At 45.7% G+C, this 22,808-nt stretch overlaps 1 protein-coding gene across 1 annotated transcript in view; it reads left to right on the forward strand.

Moving 5' to 3' along the window:
• ST14 (ST14 transmembrane serine protease matriptase) overlaps positions 1-12,661 on the forward strand; it is a 45,750-nt gene extending 33,089 nt beyond the window's left edge. The window contains exons 13-19 of the mRNA XM_063138896.1: positions 711-818; positions 1,444-1,557; positions 2,133-2,255; positions 3,720-3,906; positions 5,461-5,735; positions 7,158-7,294; positions 8,385-12,661. Of these exons, the coding sequence (XP_062994966.1) occupies positions 711-818; positions 1,444-1,557; positions 2,133-2,255; positions 3,720-3,906; positions 5,461-5,735; positions 7,158-7,294; positions 8,385-8,546 (1,106 nt within the window). The 3' untranslated portion in view covers positions 8,547-12,661. The remainder of the gene's footprint in view (positions 1-710; positions 819-1,443; positions 1,558-2,132; positions 2,256-3,719; positions 3,907-5,460; positions 5,736-7,157; positions 7,295-8,384) is intronic.
• The last annotated feature ends 10,147 nt before the right edge of the window (positions 12,662-22,808 follow it).

A 22,808-nucleotide genomic window follows, 5' to 3' on the forward strand; every position in this document is an offset into this window, starting at 1 on the left:
TACGGGGTTTCAGCAGTTATTGCCCACATCCTCTGTTGACATCATAAGGGTTAGAAACTTGACTTTGAAAAAACAAAGCCAAGATTGTTAGGGTTCTGAATCCAGCAACCAGGATCAAATTCTGTGGCCTTTAGTGAGTTTGTGTGAAATTCCAGGAAATACACAAAGAGGGCCATGTTGATGAGCAGGTTGCAGGGCTTTTGACCGCTTTCTTTCCTAGTTCAAATGTACAGGATGAGTGGCTTAGCTGAACTGGAGGCCAGGTCCTGATATGCCATAAAAAGACCGACAGGCAACATCTATTGGAATGTTTGTCGGTTTCTCTTTAAAATCTTATGTGCAATGGGATGGCGGAATATGTAGTGGAAACCGGTGGGGTTGGTGTAATAATGGAACCACATGGATTGAATAACTGGCTGCAGTTCGCATTTAATTTCAGTTAGCCAGATCTGTCTCTGTCTTTGTGTTCATCTGTTACTTAAACACTTTCGAGGTCTGCGCCTGTTGAGGAAGAACCCAAGCTCACTTTTCTGGTCTTTCGCACATGTGCCTTCGCGAATTGGCTGATTCTGGGTCTTGACAGGTCAAATCTTATTGGTGTTTGATTTTCGGAGCTTGACTTCCTTCTTCTGGCATCTCAAGCCCCATCAGGGCTCTTTTTTGCATGCTTGATGGTGATTCTCTAACCTCGCTGCTGACTCCTTCTTCAGATTGTACCGAGAAGCAGTTCCGATGCCAAAACGGTTGGTGCAAGCCGAAGTTCTGGGTCTGTGATGGCGTGAATGACTGTGGAGACCAAAGTGATGAACTGCAATGCCGTGAGTTCATTGGGATGGAGGGAGGTGGGATGGAGGGAGGTGGTGTGCCTGTGAGTGAGTGAGAGAGAGAAGCAGAGATCTTTGATTAGAGATTTATTTATTTATTTATTTATTTATTTATTTATTTATTTATTTTATTAAAACATTTGTATCCCGCACTGTATCTCTGGGATCTCAGGGCGGTGTACATATAAAATCAGAACAATGTAAAACAATAAATATACACAGCAAAAAATGTATTAAATCATTAACTAAAACCAGTAGAAAAGTTTTAAAGCAATAAAAAAAATTAAAGCAATTAAAACTATGTGCAACCTTGGAGAATTTAGCCTTCAAAAGCCATGGTTTAACTTGGTGCTGAAATGAAGCCAGCGGCGGCTCCAGTCAGGCCTCCAAGAGAAGAGTATTCCACAACCAGGGTGCCACCACAGAGAAGGTCCTCTCCCATGTCCCACCAGAATGTATGTCTCACATTGCTGGGACACAGGAAGGCTCCTCACACAGATCTCAAATCTGATGGAATGATGTGGCTTTGATCAAACTCCTCCCTCTGTGGCCCCCTTGACCAATTTCAGTGCCTATTCATTTAACGGTTGTGACATGTGGCTTCTCCTCTGTTTGTCAGAATGTCCAGCCACTCACACCAAATGCAGCAATGGCAAATGCATCCCGGCGCTCCAGAAATGCGACGGTAAGGACGACTGCGGCGATGGCAGCGACGAAGGATCCTGTGGCTCTGGTAAGCATCCGGTGCTGATGGAGTTGCAAGCAGTGGCTTCTAGGGGATGAGCAGAGACAGCTTTTGGTTTCCTGCCCACACAGGTTGGGCCTGGCTTTGGGCCCATAAATGTGATGGAACTGCTTTCCACTTTGCACAGGCTGGTCGAATTGGCCGCAGGAGAGCCCAGTGGAACACCACCCTCTTTGTTCAGTTTCTCTGAACTTCTTTAATGCAGTACCTGTGTTTACATGCACAGTGGCAAACAGGCTTTCCGCACAAGGAAGATGGCGCTCAGTGAAGTGATGTGCAGATATCCCAGAATCCTCTGTTCTGATTTCTGGGAAGGAAGTAGCGTTGATGGACCTTTTGGTCTGATCCAACAGGGGAATTCTCGCTGGAAGCACCATGCCAAGGGCATCTGCACCAAAAGGACGCAGCAGTGTACGAGAGATTCAAAACCATTCCACACCTTCAGCCACCCCCTCCCTCCCCAGCCCTAATGTAGCATTCTCTCTGAAGACTTAAGGCTTCTGTGGGACCCCAGTGGAATGTTTTTCTGCAGCTGAGCTTCCTTCTCTGTGCTTTACTGACAGCTGTCGTCATCCCCTGCCAAGAATACACCTACAAATGCCGCAACAACTTGTGCGTGAACAAGAAGAACCCAGAATGTGATGGCGAGCAGGACTGTAGCGATAACTCAGATGAAGACAACTGCAGTGAGTCATGGCCTTAGCTATTCTCTTTCAGGGGAGTGGGGGAGGTTGATGACCGGACGAGAAATTAGGTCAGCTATCCAAGATCACTTGGTGAAATGTTAGGAAATCTAAAATCAACCTGCTGTGCTGATTTTGTTTATTTGTGACTTTCATCATCTACCAACCAATCTACTGGATTTTGGCTGCATTCCTGTGCTCTCTTACCTGGGAGTAAGCTCCATTGGATTCAATTGGGCTTACTTTTGATTGGACATGCATAGGGTTGCATTGTTTAGCCAATTTATTTACTTTAAATCATAGTAAAAGCTCATGTTACATAAAGCAGATATATAGTTTTTAGGTATCAAAGATGTTGAGATAATTTATGACTTCAATAAACAAATGCTACCACTGGTTTTTTAGATGGAAAGAGCAGCTGTCATTCCTTTTCTAAAAAAAATATATTCATGTCCTACATACCATAATCAAAATAATTTCAGAAAAATAAAGTATGCCCTATACAGCGCCACACAAGTTAAAGTTAGCCTTCTGCAGCTCACTCAGTGAAAACTTTAGTTGACTGATACACCATTTTTAAAACTTGCCACCCTACAAAAATATCAATTTGGAAAAAGCCAAGCTGTAATTTAATGATCTATGCAAATATATAATGTGTTCAAGAGCTGGTCTAGCATGGCTGGTAAGAGACTCAGGCAGCAGTCCTTTGGGGATGTCTGTAACCCTCCAAACTTGGAAGCTTAGGGCCATCCAACACAGAGCAGGAGTGATGTTGAAGGTGATCTAGGCCTCCATGTTCCTTCCACTCTGCATTTTAGCTAGACAGGCCTTTTCACCCATCTAGCTGAGGTGTCAGGGAGTGGGAGAGAAGGAGGCCGGAGAGCCCAGAGGAGTCTTCATAAGCCAGCCTCCCTCGTTCCCTCCCTGTCCATGGGAACAACCCCTTTATCTTCCCTCCGAGATCGCATTTGCAACGTGGTTCTCTCTGTGCTGGCTGCAAGGAGGTGGAACTGGCAAGGAGCTTGGACCCCTGAGTCGGAGTGGGGTCTCCAAAGTTAGATCCAAGAATCTGAATTATCCTATGCCACCCTCCCCGGATGCAGTCTAGAGACCATAGGATTGCTCTACCCACTATGAATTGAGGAAGTCCCTCCTCCCTAGTTCAAATTTCACTTCTGCCTTGAACTTGCTAGATGGTCTTCAGGAAGTCATTCTATTGTGCTCACCTCCTATTGTAATATGAGTGTGACGACCTACTTTCTGATGGTTATTAATATTATTTGGCCTCGGCCACAGGTATGTGTGATAACTTCCCCCTTTTATTACCGATCAATTGCAAAAGCATTTGGAAGCATCTTCCCTGTAAGGATCTAGTTCCTGGCATTTTGGAGGGTTTTTCTCTGGGTTCCCAGAAGGCAAACTTGCTCAAGTTTTGTATTTCTCGGGGCATCTGCATCTCACTTTTAGACTGTGGCCAACGCAACTACAACCAGCAGGTCCGGGTTGTCGGCGGGAAGGACTCAGCCGTGGGCGAGTGGCCCTGGCAGGTCAGCTTGCATGCCAAGGATGAGGGTCATGTCTGTGGAGCCTCCTTGATTTCAGAGAAGTGGTTGGTGACAGCGGCCCATTGCTTTCGGGAAATTAACTCTATCAGGTTGGTAGTGATGTAGGATTCCTCTGGTATCCTACCAGCTTATGTTCTCTGTTGCTTTTCTCCTGTTTGATTCTGTAACTTTTTAAAAAAATCTTTTGACCCCAAATGAGTTGGCATAACTAAGAGCCAGTGTGGTGTAGTGGTTAGAGTGTTGGACTGGGAATCAGAAATCCTGGTTCTAGTCCCCACTCGGTCACGGAAACTCACTGGGTGACTTTGGGCCAGTCACAGACTCTCAGCCCATCCTTCCTCACAGGGTGGTTTTTGTGAGGATAAAATGGAGAGGAGGATGAGGATTATGTGCACCGCCTTGGGTTCCTTGGAGGAAAAAAGGCAGGTTAGTAATGCAATAAATAAACTGTGAACCAAGAATTCCTTGGGTCCCATTTCATCTCTATTATGGTCTTCGTGGGTACTCTGAAGAAAGCCTCTGTTCTCAAAGCTGCATCCCCCTTGGGTTCATCATTACCTTTTATAGACCCATTTTAAGAATTGTTGAAAGATTGTGTGAAGTTCCCATGAGGAAGAGCCGGGTACACTTAAGCTGGAGGAGAGAAGGTTATGAGGCTCTCTCTCTCTCTCTCTCTCTCTCTCTCTCTCTCTCTCTCTCTCACACACACACACACACACACACACACACACACACACACACACACTGCTGCAGGTTTGTTCTCTGTCGCTCTGAAGTTTAGGAGTAGAACCAATACATGGACATTGCAGGGAAGTAGACTTTGGCCAGACATTAGGAGAATCTTCCCAAAGATAAGAGCCGTTGCACAGTGGAACAAGGTTGTCTTGGGAGCCGGTGGGCTAGATGTTTTCTGAGACCCCTTCCAACTCTATATTTCTGTAATTCTATGGACTGTTGGAATGAGAGAAGTAAAAAGTATCAGTAGGAGTATTCTTTTAGCAAGCTTTAAAAGTGCACAGTGAAGTTTGATCTTTCGGTGCAGGGAGTTTACACTTATTTATTTATTTATTTATTTATTACATTTATATACTGCCCCATAGCCGAAGCTCTCTGGTTTACAAAAGTTTAAAACAGTAAACATTAAAAATATACAAAATTTAAAAGAATCAAAAACATAAAACCGACAGTATAAAAATGACTTTCCTCCTCCACTTTCCAAACAACACAAACACTAAGGAGGTGAATCTAAAGGCATGCTAAAAGAAAAGAAAAAAAAAGCAGTAACGCTCCTGGTATGTTTCTGCACATAAATTAACACATTTTTATAAGCTTTTTGAAGGATGTGTTTTTTTTTGGGGGGGGGGGGGGGTTGAAGATAGTGCTTACCTTTCTTCCCTGCCCAGATCCTCTACCTCTTCCTTTCTTCCTAGCAGGATCAGGCCCTCTAATAGCAGTGTTGTTCCGGTTGTATCAGAGTTGAACTCCAAGCTGGACAATCTGAATCTTTGTCCCAGCTGAGCGGAAGCTTTCAGCACACTCCTGTTCTGAATCCCCAGGAGCCTCACATGGCTAAAGCACTCTGTCTGAATGGTGTTACTGCTGGTTATGCCCTTGCAAAACTCCACATGTCGATCTCCTTGCAGGTATAACGACCCCAAGTTATGGACAGCTTACATGGGGCTTCTCGACCAGCGGAACAGGACCAACAACTTTGTTCAGAAGCGGAGCATCAAGAGCATCATCCGCCACCCGTACTTCAATGACTACACCTTTGACTACGACATCGCTGTGATGGAGCTGGCGAGCGCGGTGACCTTCACCAAGCAGATCCGACCCATATGCCTGCCCGACGCCAGCCACGACTTCCCTGCTGGCAAATCCATCTGGGTGACTGGATGGGGAGCAACTAAAGAAAATGGTAAGCCAGGGGTAGGGGATGCTCCTAGGAAAAGGCTTGGAGCAGCAGCAACTGTCCTGAGATTTTGGTAGAAGGGGAAATGCTCAGTTGAATCCAGACTTAGTCATATTTAGGTGATGATAAACCTACCTTCACATTGCAATCAGCATCTGAAGCCCTCCTAGTGGTTGCATCCTCTGAGGAAGGTTTGGAGGACTGCAAAAACAAAGAGGATCTTTTCAGTGGTGGCCCCTGGACTGGAATGCTTTCCCCAGGGAGAATCACCTAGCACCAACATTGTCATTTTTCCAGCATCAAGACTTTCTTATCCTCCCAGACATTTGAAGACATGGGATGGACTTTTATGCATCAGTTCGTTGTAGTCCGTAATGATGTTGCAGTTGATTTATTTTGTTTTTGTTATATTTTGGTGTTTTCTTTTAATGGAAATAGTTTTTATCTATTTTTTAATCATTGTCATACAATTATTTTGTAATAATCTTGTTGTAAATCATCTTGGATCTTTTAAAAAGAGAAATGTGACTAAGAAATCCAATAAATACTAATATTATAATAATAACTTAGAGTAGGCTAATTGAAAACATGACTAACTGAAGTCTTCTTGATTTTGATGGGTCTACTCTAAGCACACCTGAGTTTGGATACAGCGCATTATGTATAAAATAGGACCACTATTTGCTGTTTTGAAATGGGAGTTTGTTTTTTTTAAAAGTGGTACAGCTGTACATAAGACTATTGCTGAAATATAGGTAGATTTTTCTGGCTGAAAAATGCCAGAACGCAATTGAGTCGGGTAATCGGGTTTCTGCGCTCTAGGATTGGGGAAGGAAGGAAAGTTGGGATGCACAAACATTGGCACAGGAACTGATGCCCTTATGAGAGAGGGGAAGCTGGTTGGTATACTCAAATGTGCATGTCCTATCAGGTTTTAAAAGAGCCAGTTTGCCCAAGTCCATTTCTCACCCACAGAAGCAATTCGGGTCTTCCATGGTTGTGTGTTTACATGTAGACTGGGCAATCACAGTTATGGATTTCTAATTGCAGAGATGTCAGCAAAGTTGACTGGACTCATGCGCAGAAATGAGTTTTGGTAATGGTTGCGTAGAGGAGAGGACTGAAAGCTTATGAATCCATGCTGGTTCAGATACAAACCATGCTGGTTTGGATTTTCTCTGAACTAGAGAAAGACAACTTGGCTTATGGGTGGCATTTACGGTGGTTTTTCTCCACAGCCAGTAGTTTTGCTGGTACAACAGTCCTTCCAAACAGCCCCCTAGGGAGTGGGTGGGGTGGGTTTAAGTGTTGCAAACCCAATAGGACTGTTTGAAAGAAATCCCCAAACGTATCGTGTGTTCTCAGCCTGAGGGTGGTGGGGGTCCCTGCTTTCCTAAGACTCACGCACACCTCTATGATCCTCGGCAGGTAAAGGCGCCGCCATTTTGCAGAAGGCGGAAATCAGGGTGATCAACCAGACCATGTGCAACATCCTGCTGCCCAATCAGATGACTTCACGCATGATGTGTGTCGGGATCCTGGCAGGAGACGTTGATGCCTGCCAGGTAGGAGCCTTTGCAATCTGTACAGGAATGTTGGGGGATCTCTTTCAATTTGGGGGCCACATTAGCTCTGTGCTAGCATGCTGGGGGTGAGGCCAAAGGCCACTGCTGGTACACAACCCCTGGTTCTGCTTGCCCAAATTCGCGAATGCACATAACATGCCCTGGGGCGGGAGGTGGTGATCGTGGTCTGCCCCCTACTGTCCTATTCAGCTCGGTGCTACCACCACCTGGAGAAGCCACCCAATGAGCTGGCTTTCCTGGGTCCTTTCCTCGAAGCTGGCTTTGCTTGAGAGCCTCTGCTTCTCGGGACCTGCAGGCTGGAGGTTCCCCATTCCTGTTTTAGAGGGAACATAAGAACATAAGAAGTACCCTGTTGGATCAGACCAAGGGTCCGTCTAGTCCAGCACTCTGTTCCCACAGTGGCCAACCATCCATCAGCCAGGGATGAACAAGCAGGACATGGTGCAACAGCACCCTCCCGCCCATGTTACCAGCAACTGGTGCTCACAGGCTTATTGCCTCGAATAGTGGAGATCGCACACAACCATCAGGGCTAGTAGCCATGGATAGCCTTTGCCTCCAGGAATTTATCCAACACCCTTTTAAAGCCATCCAGATTGGTGGCCATCATTACATCTTTGTGGGCCTTTGCTGTAGAGTGAGATCATCCTACTCCCCGAACTGCTGCAATTCTGTCGAAAACAGTTGGGCTCCGGTAGTTTTACTGGCTCCATGCCTTGCATGGTCCCTCTGTGCTGTTATTGGATTGGCCTCTGACCTTTATATAAGCTTCGCTTTCCAGTTGGCAGACTTTTAAGTGTCAAAGCAGCTGCTGTGTGTGGCTCACGCAGGCCCCTGCCAGTTCCTGATTTGCTGGCTTGCTTTGCACCCTTTTTCCTTGCTCCTTCTCTCCCTTGTGGAAGGTTCAACCCCACAGAGGGGACAGGACCCTTCCGGTGAACAGTGGAGACCAGGTGAGAGCTGGCACAAACCCCGGTGTCCCCTTGGGATGAAACGGATCCTTGAAGTGGCAGCTGGTCAAAGCAGCACAAGGAGACCTCGTGTAACCTGCATTCTCGTTTCTTTTCAGGGAGATTCTGGTGGACCCCTGACCAGCATCGAGACCAACAACAGGATGCTTCTGGCGGGCATAGTCAGCTTCGGAGATGGCTGTGCCCGACGGAACAAGCCAGGTGTCTACACTCGGGTCACACAGCTACGGGCCTGGATCAAAGAGAAAACGGGCGTGTAGGTTGCTGAAGCAACCGAGACAATTGTGCACCTCCTGTGGTGGGGGTTGTCTCCGGCTCTCTCAAGCCGGCGGCTGAAGACATTCCCACATGATGTGAAGGGAACTCCCATATCTGCTTCTGTGTTTGTTGTGTTTTTGTGGTGGTTGTGGTTGTTTTGAGAGCCAATGACACATCTGGATTAATCGTTCATGGCCCCTCCGATGGACAGTCGCCATCTTGATACCTCTCCTGCGAGTATTTTCCACTCCTCCATCTCCAGAGACTGGCTGAACATTTATTTTAAGGCCAACCCATTTCCTAGTGGGTTTGAATGTGAACCTGAGGGCCAGGAGCCCCATAGAAGGACCTGCCTCTGGGCGGGCCTCGTGAGGTAAGGGCTCGGCATGTGTTCTGCTCTTGGGAAAGGACTGCAGTGTCCGTAAGTGTCCACAGGTTGGCAGTGCGAAGGAAGAGAGCCGAGATGTCTATTTTAAAACCAAGTCGCCATCCTTGTGTGAGTTTCTGGAGACCGGATGAGATGAAGCAGGTTTTGTGTGGTTTTGTGACTAATCCCGCATAACCCGCTTCTGTGGCCTGTTCTTTTCCTTCCCTTGTCACACCTAGCATGCTCCACCCTGTGAATATGACAGCACCTATAATGTTCTCTTTCAAAACTGCTTTGAAAGGGAGTATCGGCCCTTATTCCGTCGACTTTTCCCAGCCTGCAGTTGTCCGGGGACTTCGTATTAAAGGGAAGCATGTCATCCTTCAATGTCTGCTGGACAAACCATTTTCTAACATTGTCCATCGAGGATGGATGGTGATATCCAATCTTGCTAATATGGTCCGGCTATTGACATCTGTTGTTTTATCGTATTACTTCCCCATGCCCCCAGCCCCAAAAGGTATGTTTTGATATTGTCTATGCAGAGGTAACTATAAAGTTCTGCAGCTAAAAAAAAAGGTTAACTCATTTACGGTTAGTGGGTCTTCCCTCCGCACTGCCCAGCTCAATATGTCGATTTTTATTGTGTTTTTCCAACTACGGCAAATACTGCAGCTGTAATGTTCTACCTAGCTGCTTTGCCTGCAACATTTGAAGGTCTTTCGGAGGTCCCATAAAATGGTTTTAAAGGGAGAGTTTACCACCTGCCCATTAAACTTTGCTTACTTTTTATATATAATAAACTAACTTCGTTTGGATTTGATTCTCTCCCTCTTTTGAGGTTTTTATCTTTTTTCTACCCTCCTTGGAGCTGTAGATCCTGCTAGCTCCATGGACTAATTAAAATGGTGGGTTTTTTAAATCTTCTTTGTTAGTACAATTTTCCAAAGCACCCAGCTGGACTGCTGTTGTCATTGCAGGGAATTTTAGGCCACCGAAGAGACGGTACTGGTGTTTACCTTACCTTTAACCTACGAGGTTGCCTTTGATGTTAAAACCTTGAACCAAAGATGAGACTTGCAATCCTGTGCCTTACTGCAAAAGTCCTGTTGAGATATTTGGGACTTTGTAAACTCGCCTGCCTTAACTGGTTGCAGGATCGTACTCAATTGAGCTGCAATTGCTGTGAAAATCTCTGTAGTGCAGAACATACCTTTAAACATGGGTAGGCAATCTGGTGCCTGCCAGATGTTTTGGATTACAACACCTATCAGCACCAGCCACCATGGCCAATCATTGGGGATTATGGAAGTTGTAGTTGAAAACATCTGGAAGGCATCAAGTTGCCTTTAGGCCTTTCAGAGGAATGGGGTTATTCCAGCAATGGATGAAGGGGGATGGATGTGAGCAGAGATGGTGTGTTTCTGGCTTGCTCAACTTCCTTCAGAAACCAGGGCCTTGCATCAAAGTGGATCTTGAAATATTGTATATATCTTTAAGCAAGAAGGGTTCTAAAATAAAATGTCCATTTTGGCAACTTGATGGGGCTCCTAGGAGGACATTTTGGCTTCTGTGAAGTGCTGCAGTGCCACAACCCTAATATCCTGAGAATGACATTCTGGGATCTTTAGTTTCTCTGCAGGGTTATGTGGAGAGCCTGGCTCAGGGGTGGTCAATTTGCAGCCCTCCAGATGTTTTGCGGTACATCTCCAATCATGCCTCTCCATTGACTATGCTGGCTAGGCCTCATGTGAAATGTGGCCCTCCAGATGTTTTGGCTTACAAATTGCCCATCCCTGGATTAGGTGAATAGATCCAAGACACTAGCTGCACTTTTAATTCACCTATCTGCCCCTTTTTTCTTAATAGAATAGAGTAGATGTACATAGAGCCTAGAGTGTGATACATTGACCAGGTTTGCATGATCACTGCAGCCAGCCATAGCTTATTTCATCAGTGACAGGTTGTGGTGTGCACCGGCAGCCATTTTGAATATTTAACTTCCCTCAGGAGGTTGCTATGGTATGTTGTGTTGTCTGAACCCAAGTGGCAGGTGTTATTTAAGGGTTAAATAGTCCTCAACCCATGGTGTGTTGTAGGATTATTTGAGGAAGTTTAATCCTCAACCTATCACCTGGGTTCGGAAGTCGTGACAAGCCCTGGCAACCTCCCACTGGGGCTTGAATATTCAAAATGGCTGTCGACACACACTGTAACCCAGAGTATAAGCCACAATGAACTGTGGTGATCATGCGAATTGGCCCACTGTGTGTGTGTGCATGTGTGTGAGGAAGAGAGGGAACAGGTGGGTGGGAATGTGTATATGTATGATTATTTTTTTCTGTCCCGTTATGGGTCAGATTGGCATTGCCATAATGTGCCTTAATGTATAGCCTTGTTTACTATATGGAATTCTGTAGTGTTTCCTTTTACTGTGTCTCCCTGGGTTCTTTAGTGAGTTGCTTTATTGGTGTAAGTCTTATACTACAAGGCAGACTTCCCCCAACCCAGTGCCTTCCAGATGTGTTTGACTGCAACTCCCATCATCCCCCAGCCAGTGTGCACAATGGCCATGCTGGTTGGAGGGTCATTCAAGTTGTAGTCCAACATACCTGGTGGATACTAAGTTAAGGTGGGCTGCTCTAAGAGATGTCTTTAGTGTGTGGTGTCAAATCTTTGTTTCTGTTTTGACTTTCATGGTGGGTGAATATTGGGACTGTTCATTGTCTGGGTTGTCAGTAATGGCACAATCTTATAGCATTAGTATGGAATAAAGAATGCTGGTGAGAATATGTGGATAATAAGTGCACCCAAGTATAGATGGCTGTGGGTACAGGGACAGAGAGCGCTATTTAGAGAGAAATCCTTCTCCAGGCTTCCTTAAGCAGACAATAGTGTTTGAGTGTGGTTTGTTTTGAATGTTGGGTTATTTGTTGAACCATGGGTTATCGTGTTGTCTGAACGCAGCCAGAGTGGCTTGTTAACCATTCCGTGTGGGCTATTTTTCTCGAACAGACCACCTTGAGAACCCATGGTTTGTTGTTAGATTGTTCAGGTTGGTTAACAAACAACACTGCATGGCTAACAAGCCACCCTGGCTGTTTTCAGACAACATGCTAAGCCACGGTTCAGCAAAACAAACCAGGGTTCAAAACAAACCTCACTCAACCACTGATGGTGCATTAGCATGTTGTGTGAATACCTCTTTCTGTTGTGTCTCATGTGATTTATTTTCCTTTTATAATTACGCAGTGTTCTTTAGCCAAAACTTTGCTAATGTTGCCTCATACCTGGTATTTTCTCTATGGTCCAGATTGTAGATTCGTGAAAATGAAGAGGGATGCAAAAGGAGTAGTTTCTGAAACTGCTTCTCTGTGTTTAAAAAAACGTGTTTAGTAGTTTAAGAAATGCTTCTGGGTGCCTCATTCTTCCAAAAATGAAGCCACAAGGAGGGTCAGTCAGATGACGGATTCTCTCTCCCCCACACCCTGTAATTTAATTTATCTATTTTATTTTATTTTTTAAAAGAAAATGTTGCAAAATTGTTTCAGATCAGTTGACTCAAGTTTAATTTCTTATTGTGTCTGTAAATATTGTATGCTTTTTTTTTTAAAGAGAGAAACATTGTAAATAGAACTAAATGAATGAAAACCATGCTAACCTCGATTCCTACCCTTTCCCCCTTGTTGTTCTTGTTGATGAAGGACTGAGTGAAATTGAGATGTCTGGTGATTTTTAATCTCTATTAAACCTGGATTTTTATACTGAATGATCTGCCTCGATTTATAGAGTCACTGAAGTGGTTTCATAAAAAAGCCAGTGGAAGCTGTTGGCTCCAATACCGGTGGGGCAGTGAATCCACTCTGGGTTTCAGTTCAGAACCAGTCAGAACTCTAAAGCAGCTATCCAGAGTGGTTCTGCCTGTCCCTGAATTCACTCTCCCTGTATGTCTAGGTTGCACATAATGCTACCCCATGGTATATTTTAATCCATGCTTTGTTGCCCGACCTAGGGCAAACCCAACAGATGATCAAACAAGCTGCAATTTGTTTGTTTTTCAATCTGTGGGCTGTATGTTTCTCTCCTCCTTTGCCCACTCCCTCCTTGTATTCCAGATGCCTTTGTGGTGATGTAGTACTGCCATATAGGGAAGCTGGAGGCTTTTTTGTCTGCTTTTGCCTGCCACCTCTCTAGCCTGGCAAAACAACCCAGAGTTCTGGGTTCACATGTAACAATCCACTGTGGAAACAACCCAGAGTTCACAACCCAACAGCAAACCATGAGTTCTCTTTCTGGGTTGTTTGTAATTTAAAAAAAACACACACTATGGTTTGTCGGTGTGGCTGCATTCACACATCACAACAACCCAGAATTCAACAATCCATACTATGGGTTAGCATTATGTGCAAACCATGCTTAGATCTGTTTAAAACAAAATTGCCTGGTGAGGTTGCCTGGTGAGGTTGTGGGCTCTCCCACACTAGAGGCATTCAAGAGGCAGCTGGACAACCATCTGTCAGGGATGCTTTAGGGTGGATTCCTGCACTGAGCAGGGGGTTGGACTCGATGGCCTTGTAGGCCCCTTCCAACTCTGCTATTCTATGATTCTATGATTCTAAAACACACCTACACATACACACAAACAACTTAAGGTCATTGAAGGTGTTCTATTTTTATTTGTACGTGTTTACATCTCATGGTTAACAAAACATCTTACTAAATTACTGATTGGGGGAAATGCTGCGGAAGTTTTAAAATCGTTACATGTGTTGTTGTTGTTATTAATATAATATTATGGTTTATGAGAAAAACAGTATATTTAGCTGTGTATGGGTTCCCTCACGCCCAGCAGATGGCACTGTAGCATCCCACAAAGCTAGAATTCTGCCACAGCTAGGGATAGATGAGAATTACCTTTCAGTTCAGAAATCACTTCCAAAACACCCCATTCGCAAACACAAACGTGAGCACGTTCTCCAAAAATGTCCACAAATTTCAGGATTTGCATTTTCAAAATGCACAATTTTAAAAAATGTACAATTATTTTGTTGTTTATTCGTTCAGTTGCTTCCGACTCTTCGTGACTTCATGGACCAGCCCACGCCAGAGCTTTCTGCCGGCCGTCGCCACCCTTAGCTCACCCAAGGTCAAGTCTGTCACCTCCATATCATCCATCCATCTTGCCCTTGGTCAGCCCCTCTTCCTTTTGCCTTCCACTTTCCCTAGCATCAGCCTCTTCTCCAGGGTATCCTGTCTTCTCATTATGTGGCCAAAGTACTTCAGTTTTGCCTTTAATACCATTCCCTCAAGTGAGCAGTCTGGCTTTATTTCCTGGAGTGAATGAACTGGAAAAAAACAGTCACAAACAAGAATGGAAATGTGCCAAACCAAGTTTTAAAGTAATTACACTGAGCTTGTGCTTGAGCTTTTCTGGTTCTCCCATCCTTAGCCAAGGATATGAATTCACACACCCCACTGCACGCCCTGGGAATAGTCAGGGCTTCTACATTTATAGAGCCGGGCTCCAGACAAAACCTGCTGTAATGCTATCAGACAAGTTTGCCTGTCTATGGAAAAATAATCCTGGAGGCGAAGGCTATCAATGGCTACTAGCCCTGATAGTTATGGGCTACCTCCAGTATCCGAGGCAGTAAGCCTGTGTGCACCAGTTGCTGGGGAACATGGGTGGGTGGGTGCTGTTGCACCATGTCCTGCTTTGTTCGTCCCTGGTCGACAGCTGGTTGGCCACTGTGGGAACAGAGTGCTGGACTAGATGGACCCTTGGTCTGATCCAGCATCAGGGCTCTTCTTATGTTCTTAACAATGACAGGAAGCTGTGCTAAGCCCATTTGTGTGTGTTGTGGGGAGAATGTAGAGCTTTACAGGACCTTAACAGACAGTAGAGTTATATCTTTACTGGGACTAACTAAAAAGTCACCAAGAAGTAAGCAAGTTTTCATGATCATCGAAATTCTTCAACAGACTAGATGTTAAACAAAAGTGGTGTTTTTTTGTTTGTTTTTTTAAAAAGGTATGGAGGGGCTTGCTAGGCAACATCTTAAAACCCTATCCTGTCAAGTTTCAGAACTGGTTTACACTGATCCACTTCATTGGTCCAGAAAGACCAGTATTGTCTAAATTGATTGGCTGCAGCTTTCTGGAGTTTCTGACAGGAATTTCCCAACCATTCCCAACTGGATGGTTGGGAATTTCCCAACCATCCAGTTCTGGGCTCCACAATTCAAGAAGGACGCAGACAAGCTGGAGCGTGTTCAGAGGAGGGCAACCAGGATGATCAGGGGTCTGGAAACAAAGCCCTATGAGGAGACACTGAAAGAACTGAGCATGTTTAGCCTGGAGAAGAGAAGATTGAGGGGAGACATGATAGCACTCTTCAAATACTTAAAAGGTTGTCACACAGAGGAGGGCCAGGATCTCTTCTCGATCCTCCCAGAGTGCAGGACACGGAATGACGGGCTCAAGTTAAAGGAAGCCAGATTCCAGCTGGACATCAGGAAAAACTTCCCGACTGTTAGAGCAGTACGACAATGGAACCAGTTACCTAGGGAGGTTGTGGGCTCTCCCACACTAGAGGCATTCAAGGGGCAGCTGGACAAGCATCTGTCAGGGATGCTTTAGGGTGGATTCCTGCATTGAGCAGGGGGTTGGACTCGATGGCCTTGTAGGCTCCTTCCAACTCTGCTATTCTATGATTCTATGTCAGGGATTGAACCTGCAATGTTTTGCACACAAAGGTCCTCTTGTCCCAGTTTTGATACCAAGGCTTAGTAAAACCGGGGTGGGTGTATAAGTGAACGTATTCTACATCAAGACGTTTTGGTTTGTTGTGTGTGTGCTTTTTAAAAAATAATAATAATTTGACATCTCCTGGCTTTATATTGCTCACTTTCAGACTTTTTAGAAAATTATTGAAGCATTTCCCTACATATAAACAACTGATATATCCTCTAGGGCTTAACTGCAGAGATATGTGATTTGTTGAAGAGGGTGCAGGAGGTAATAATAGATAATGGTTAATCTCTGTTCAGCTCCGTTCCTATATTGTTTATATTGGAATGCTCATTTAAGACTCCTATACGTATACTGCCAGTGCTTATAGAAAATCTTCTTTGCCATCCATCCAGTACAATCTTCTTGGCCAGCCATCAGTGGGGCCTTCCCCCCTCGCTGGGCCGGGCCATATTACCCACCACCTGTTTCCTGACACAGCCTGTCAGCCTGAGCCCCTTAGCAGACTGAGCTGCTGCTAAGCCCCCACACGGTCGATTAGGGGAGTCACTCAAGGTCTGTCGCACAAATCTCTGGGTGTGCAGCATGTCACGCTACGGCCAGGAGCCAACTGCGGGCTGAAGCCTTCCGGCTAAATTCACTCCTAAACAAAACAGAGTGGGTAAGAAGGGAGAGGAGTGACCATTACGGTGAACGGAGCAGCCAAGAGATGGCCCGTCCGGCACGTGGCCTGAGCCTAAATTTAGCAATGTGGGTAAAGTGGCTATTTGTGGATCACCCCCCCCCGCCCCAAAAGAGAACACCTATTCACATAAAATCTGCATGTGCTAATTTATATGTATAGATGCAAATTTAGAAATAATTCCTACAATTTAAATCAAAATGCAATACTATACCGCTGCAAGCATTGGGCAGTATCCAACAGAGCCACTCTGCTTCCATTGGTTCTGTGGTGCTCATGGGAGTGAGAACTTGTACAACAGGGCTTTCATACTTCTAAAAATAAGCCCAGAAACCGTTTGTGTCTAGATTGGGACAGGTCAACAGAGTTCCCTTCTGCAAACTCCACTGACCTGCGCTGTTCCAAAAAGGAATGTTTCTGCTAATTTTGGGTTAGTTTAGAATTGTGAAAGGCCCGTTCTGCATGTGATGAGTGCATGGGCACATAGAATTCCACTGTATGCATATTTTGTACAGCCTCTGGCTACTTCCCACTGAAAAAATCCAAACATTTTAAATCTGTTGGTGGCATTTTAATAGCAGTTTTTATTCTGCTTTTTTAACTAGAGAGGTGGCTATATATTTTGAAGCGGTCCTCTGCAAACTGCCCTCTAATGGGCACACCGCAGTAGCATTACATCTAGTGTGGCCATGTGCCCTACTTTACAGAGGACAGTCCTCTATTCGAATGCATTCTCTAGTTGAGGGACAATCCTGTCCAAATGTGGTTGGAAGATAAAGATCCATTGGAAAGGAGAGAAAGCTCCAAGAAAGTGCCATTTTTTAAGTTCCACTTTTTTTTTTAAAGAGCAGGATACAAATACAATAATAAATAAACAGTGAGCACCTAGATCAGAGTCTGTGTAGGCCACACAGCACACCTGGTTCCAGTTGTCCCCACCATGGGGAGATGTATTGTATCCCTATTTAAATTCTAGTAATTATTTATAAATTAGCATCTGGAGATTTTATGCAATGACATCCTCTTTTTGTCCTCTCTTTAGGCAAGGTGTCTCCCCTCCCTCTCATCTGACCCAAATTGTGTGTTACAAGAAATGTGCTTCCTCCACCCTCACCAACAAAATTCTGCTTACTGCCTCGGATACCTCCAGCATCGAAGGCAGTAAGCCTGTGTGCACCAGTTGCTGGGGAACATAGGTGGGAGGGTGCTGTTGCATGATGTCCTGCTTTGTTGGTCCCTGGCCGACAGCTGGTTGGCCACTGTGTGAACAGAGTGCTGGACTAGATGGACCCTCGGTCTGATCCAGGATGGCATTCCTTATGTTCTTAAACGAGCCAGTTTTATTTTGAAGAAGAAAAACAGCCTCAGCCTCCAGTCCAGAAGATGCTTCTGTTGCAGGGTTTCTGCCAAAAATGGTCACCCCAGCTGCTCTTTGCCCCCTTCCTCTCCTGTTGAGTTGATGAAAGACCAGTGGCAGCTGGGCCATGCAGTTAACCTTGCAACGGTCTGTCCTGCACCAACTGAAAAAAAGGAAGGAAGATGCTTGTACTTTAGATTCAGGATCTCTCTCTCTCTCTCTCTCTCTCTCTCTCTCTCTCTCTCTCTCTCTCTCTCTCTCTCTCTCTCTCTCTCTCTCTCTCCATATATCCCAAAACAGTTTTTTTTTTTGGTTCAAGATACTAGTTTGATTTGCACAGACCATCTGTGCACTAGTACTTTATTGCTGTATCATAATTTCCCAGCTTTTTTGCAGGCGCCCGGAGCTGACTGGGAGCTGATTTCCCAGCCCCTCTCCCCCCTCGCCTGCCTGTCAACCCGCAGGATTTACCTGAGGCCTGCATGTGTGCCAGTGAGCTGCCCAGCCTCCTCTCTGGGCTCCCCTCTCCCAACCACTCCGCCGCTCCCTCCCAGCTGCTCCCCCTCACTCTCAGCTGTGTTTATAAATCCTGTTGCTTAGCCACACAAAGTTCTTCTCATAGGTAGAATCTCCTGTATACAAAGTTCTTCTCATAGTTTGGAACCTCCAACATGTCATAGGTCAGAACCTTGGTGTCGTGCATTGCCATGTATCACTTTAGTGTTCTAGATAGATAGATAGATAGATAGATAGATAGATAGATAGATAGATAGATATGGGGGATGTAATTGTCCCATAATATCTTATCTGTAGTGCAAAATGAACCACAGTTGCAGTGCTGTGTGAAATGGCAGGCACTGTGAACTGCATTGTGATTTTAGACTTAACGCATATGCATTTGCATGCATTTTCGCAAAAGACGCATTTGCACATACATGCCTGATTGGAATGAGAGGTGACCGTTAAGAGTTTCTGACCCACTCACCCACCCACCCTCCAGCTCCTGTCCCTCCCCTTGACTTTGCAGATTTCCCTTCTTTTAGCTTGTTCCCATCCTTGCCTAAAATAAATGGCAGATCTTATGAATAGCACAAGAGAATCAAACTAATCCCAGATAAAGTTAAACCCTCCAATCTAATGCAGCAACAATTATGTTTAGACAAATCCACTTACAATCCAGCAGCCCCTTTTAATTGGCTCGGAGTAACGGAGGTCCTGCCACTGCGAGCGAGGGGGATTACAGGTGCTGCTGAGCCTGGAGTCAGACTCAAGGTCGGGTTGGCCTAGGGAGTGGCGATACACTGCTGCTTTGTAGCTGGGTTCCCTCAAAACCCTGCAGCATCACTGCAGTGAGGCGGGGAAGATAAATTCAGCCTGCAGGAGGGAGTGTGGTCTATCCGGCCGGAAAACCCACAGTGCTGCTCCCCTGCCCTGGCTTCCCACGCTTACCTTGGACATACATCCACCTCCAGCAACACCCATTGACAGAACCTGAACTGAGACTGGGGGGAAATGTGGTGAACTTGGAACAACTAAAAGAATCATAGTACAGGGACACTGAGAAAAAGCACAGTTTCGGGGGTAGAAGGCTGAGGTGGCTGCGAGTTGGTGGCTGCGTCATGTAAACAGTGCAGTGCCACTGCGCAGCCACAACGGAGTAAACAGGCAGTCTAGACGCTACCCAGGCCACAAAGCAACAGTGGAGGCTGCCGGCTCCGATATCAGTTGGCCGGTGAATCTGCTCTGGGTTAAGAACATAAGAAGAGCCCTGATGCTGGATCAGACCAAAGGTCCATCTAGTCCAGCACTCTGTTGTCACAGTGGCCAACCAGTCATTGGCCAGGAATGAACAAGCAGGACATGGTGCAACAGCATCTTCCCACCCATGTTCTCCAGCAACTGGTGCACACAGGCTTTTTGACTCGAATACTGGAGATACCAGTCAGAACTCTGAAGGAGCTACCCAAGGATCTGGGGGATTTGGGGGATTGGGTTCAGCCCCTTGGGTTTCTCCTTTAGGGGTCCGACTGAAAACGTCTTGTGACTTGTGTTCCTACTTCATGTCATGTTTAGGGTTGGAAAAGGAGCACCTTTAAACTCTGGAACTGTAGTGTACGAATGTATACCTTGACACCCTCTAGAAGAGATGTAAAGAGATGCTCCCGCCTCCATCATTCATTGCAACATTTCTACATGGAAGGCCCCACAATGCAAGGATTAATGTGTTCCTTCCACTTCCACCTCTACTGAGTAGATTTTGGCATATTTGTTTTGTTACAGTGAGTTGTAGATTAGTTGGGAAGAAGGGATACTCTGATTTATTTCAAACGCTTTCCTCTTATACACCAGTTCTTCAATAGCAGCTCTTTCTGGCAATTTGCAAGGTTAACGGCATAACCTCATGAGCCACCGGCCTCCCAAGTGTCACCGCTAACCACAGAAGCCACAAGCAGCTGTGTGAAGTTTGAGAGTGCTTTTTGGCACATTGCGGTTTGCAGTACGCATCAAACAGAAACAAAAGAAGAGTTTGTGCAACTAGGCTGGATGGATGAAAAGTCCGGCAGACTTCCTCCTTTTACCAGGTAAAAGGCAGGTTTATGGATACCCTGAAAGAATACAGGTCAGGGATACCTTTGCAAGGAAGAGAGAGAAGAGTTTCCAAAGGTGCTAAAAGCAAAAGGAGAGAAAGAGTCTGTTGCTTCCAGGCAGGCAGAACATTTCATCCTTCAACCAGGTTTGCATTCACAAGAAGTAAAAAGCAGAGGTGTTTAGAATCTGGGGAATGGGGGGCGCGGTGGGTGGGTCTTACCTCTGCCCTTTCCCTGCTGAGATGCATCATGACAGCAGAAGATTGTGGATTTCACTCCTGTCGTAGACCCCACAGCCAGAAAGGATCACAGCCAAGTTTTTGCCCATAGTCAGAGAGGATGAGAACTCAGCAGCTACAACAGGGCAACTCTATGAAAAGGAGGACAGGGCTCCTGTATCTTTAACAGTTGCATAGAGAACAGAATTTCAGCAGGTGTCATTTGGATATATGGAGAACCTGGTGAAATTCCCTCTTCATCGCAACAGTTAAAGGTGCAGGAGCTATACTAGCGTGAACAGATTTAAAAGAGGGCAGGGCACCTGCAGCGTTAACTGTTGTGATAAAGAGGAAATTTCACCAGGTTCTCCATATATACAAATGACACCTGCTGAAATTCCCTTATCTGTACAACTGTTGAAGATACAGGAGCCCTGTCCTCCTTTTCATATGGTTACCCTAAGCTAGAAGAGGTGTTGGGTTGATCTTCTCAGAGGCCTTTATAGGCTAAAGTCCCACCCAAGGCTGGTGTGGGCTTGGCCTTTCCTAGTGGGAAGATGTCCCTCACCTCCAACTAGGTGGAGGCTGCAGATGTCGCTAGACTTGGTTCCACAAATGACTTCCTCTCTTTCGAAGCCTGAGGACATCCCCGGTTGGCTTGAGCTGGTTGATGACACAGCAGTTGGCTGTGGCTGAGCTCATTCTGGACCATCCAGGACGAACCCTTGGGGCCCTGGTGTCGCTGAACCTCACAACCCAAAGGGTGCTTTCCAGGAACTTTGCAATGCCACACAGGAGGCTAGAAGGCAAGCCAGAATTCACACCTCGCCATCCTCTGCTACATTGCAACAGGTCCTGGAGCCTACCCATAGTCACTCAGTGGGTTTCCATGGCCGAGTGAGGACTAGAACCCGGATCTCCCGACTCCCAGTCCAACACCTTAGCCACTACACCACACTGGCTCCACCACATCTTGATAATCTATCTGACATTTCTAAACTGCAAACCCAGTTCCTAGCTCAGGTGGGTATAGGGATTTGTGAACAGGTCAGGAATGGAATACCCAGTAGGCCAGTGTTCAGCACAAACTCCAAATGTGCCCTGGGACACTTCCCAGAATCCTCTGCAACAGGCAAGCATTCCATGGTAGTGGCACAGGGTTTTATGAGCAGACAAGCCTACGCCAAAAGGATTTGAGATGGAAAGCGAAAAAATGAACCGGGCTGAATCAAGCTTCTCTGGTGACAGAGCTGAAATCCAGGTCTGGGCGTTGTTGTTTATGCCACATATCACATTCCTCATCCTGCAGCTCCATCCAGGAGCAAAGAATGTGTCTCCCCCACCCCATTTTTCTCATGGTTTTAGTCATCTATGTGCATGGTAGCATGTATGCAAGTTGTTGGACACGGGGGCAGGACTTGCAATGCCGAGAGTGGGATTCAGCAACAGACAAACTTTAAATCTAAAGATTAGTCCTGCCTCTGGGAAGCCAGGAGATTACAGGTGGTGGTCTGTGCTAGTATGTGTGTCAAACAAACAGGGCCTGTGTATTCTCATAAGCGGCTTCTAATATCACAAATCATTCCCCTATCCCAAGGATGGTAGCTGGATCAACTTCCTCTCGTAAGGAATAGCCCCAGGAAGGAAGAGATCGCCAACCAAACCCCTTATCTTTAGGTTTCCCTGTATCTACACCCCAATTGTATCACCTACCATATTTCTCTACATTGCCCTCTCAATTCTCCACGCCCCCTTGTGAAGTATCTGGCAGACCCACTCTGTTCCCTTTGTAAGTAGTACCATAATGCTCCCTCAGCCAGAAACCCTCTTTCTCTTTGTAGGTCAAACCAATTCCCTTTGCTCTTTTGATGGGCTTATCTACACCACTGGCTGGAACGTGCTTCTGGATTGGGCTTTTACTCTGCAATTGCATTGCTTCAAACATGGCATTTTACAGGGGTCCTCAGATTATGATGTCTTCTGTGTGTAACCCTTCTTTCCACCACTTCCTCCATCTTATTTCTTGACAGGAAAAAAAAACCTGTTAAGGTTGAGAAGAAGAAGAAGAAGAGTAGGTGAGAAATGCTTTTTGACTGGAGACCTCCTGGAAGCACTCTTAAACTGCTTTGATGGTCATTCTCCTGTGGGTGGGCAGCGGGCAGTGGTAAATGTTGACTTGCCCACAGTCACAAAAATACAGGCAGCTGTGTGGATCCATATCAACAAACCAGTTCTAGCATGTCACATCTCCACTAGGCATAGGTGTTTTGCAGAATTAATGGATGTTTTGCTCATTCAGGTC

This window comes from Elgaria multicarinata, chromosome 12, assembly GCF_023053635.1.
Source record: "Elgaria multicarinata webbii isolate HBS135686 ecotype San Diego chromosome 12, rElgMul1.1.pri, whole genome shotgun sequence".
In the NCBI taxonomy this organism is placed as follows: Eukaryota; Metazoa; Chordata; class Lepidosauria; order Squamata; family Anguidae; genus Elgaria; species Elgaria multicarinata.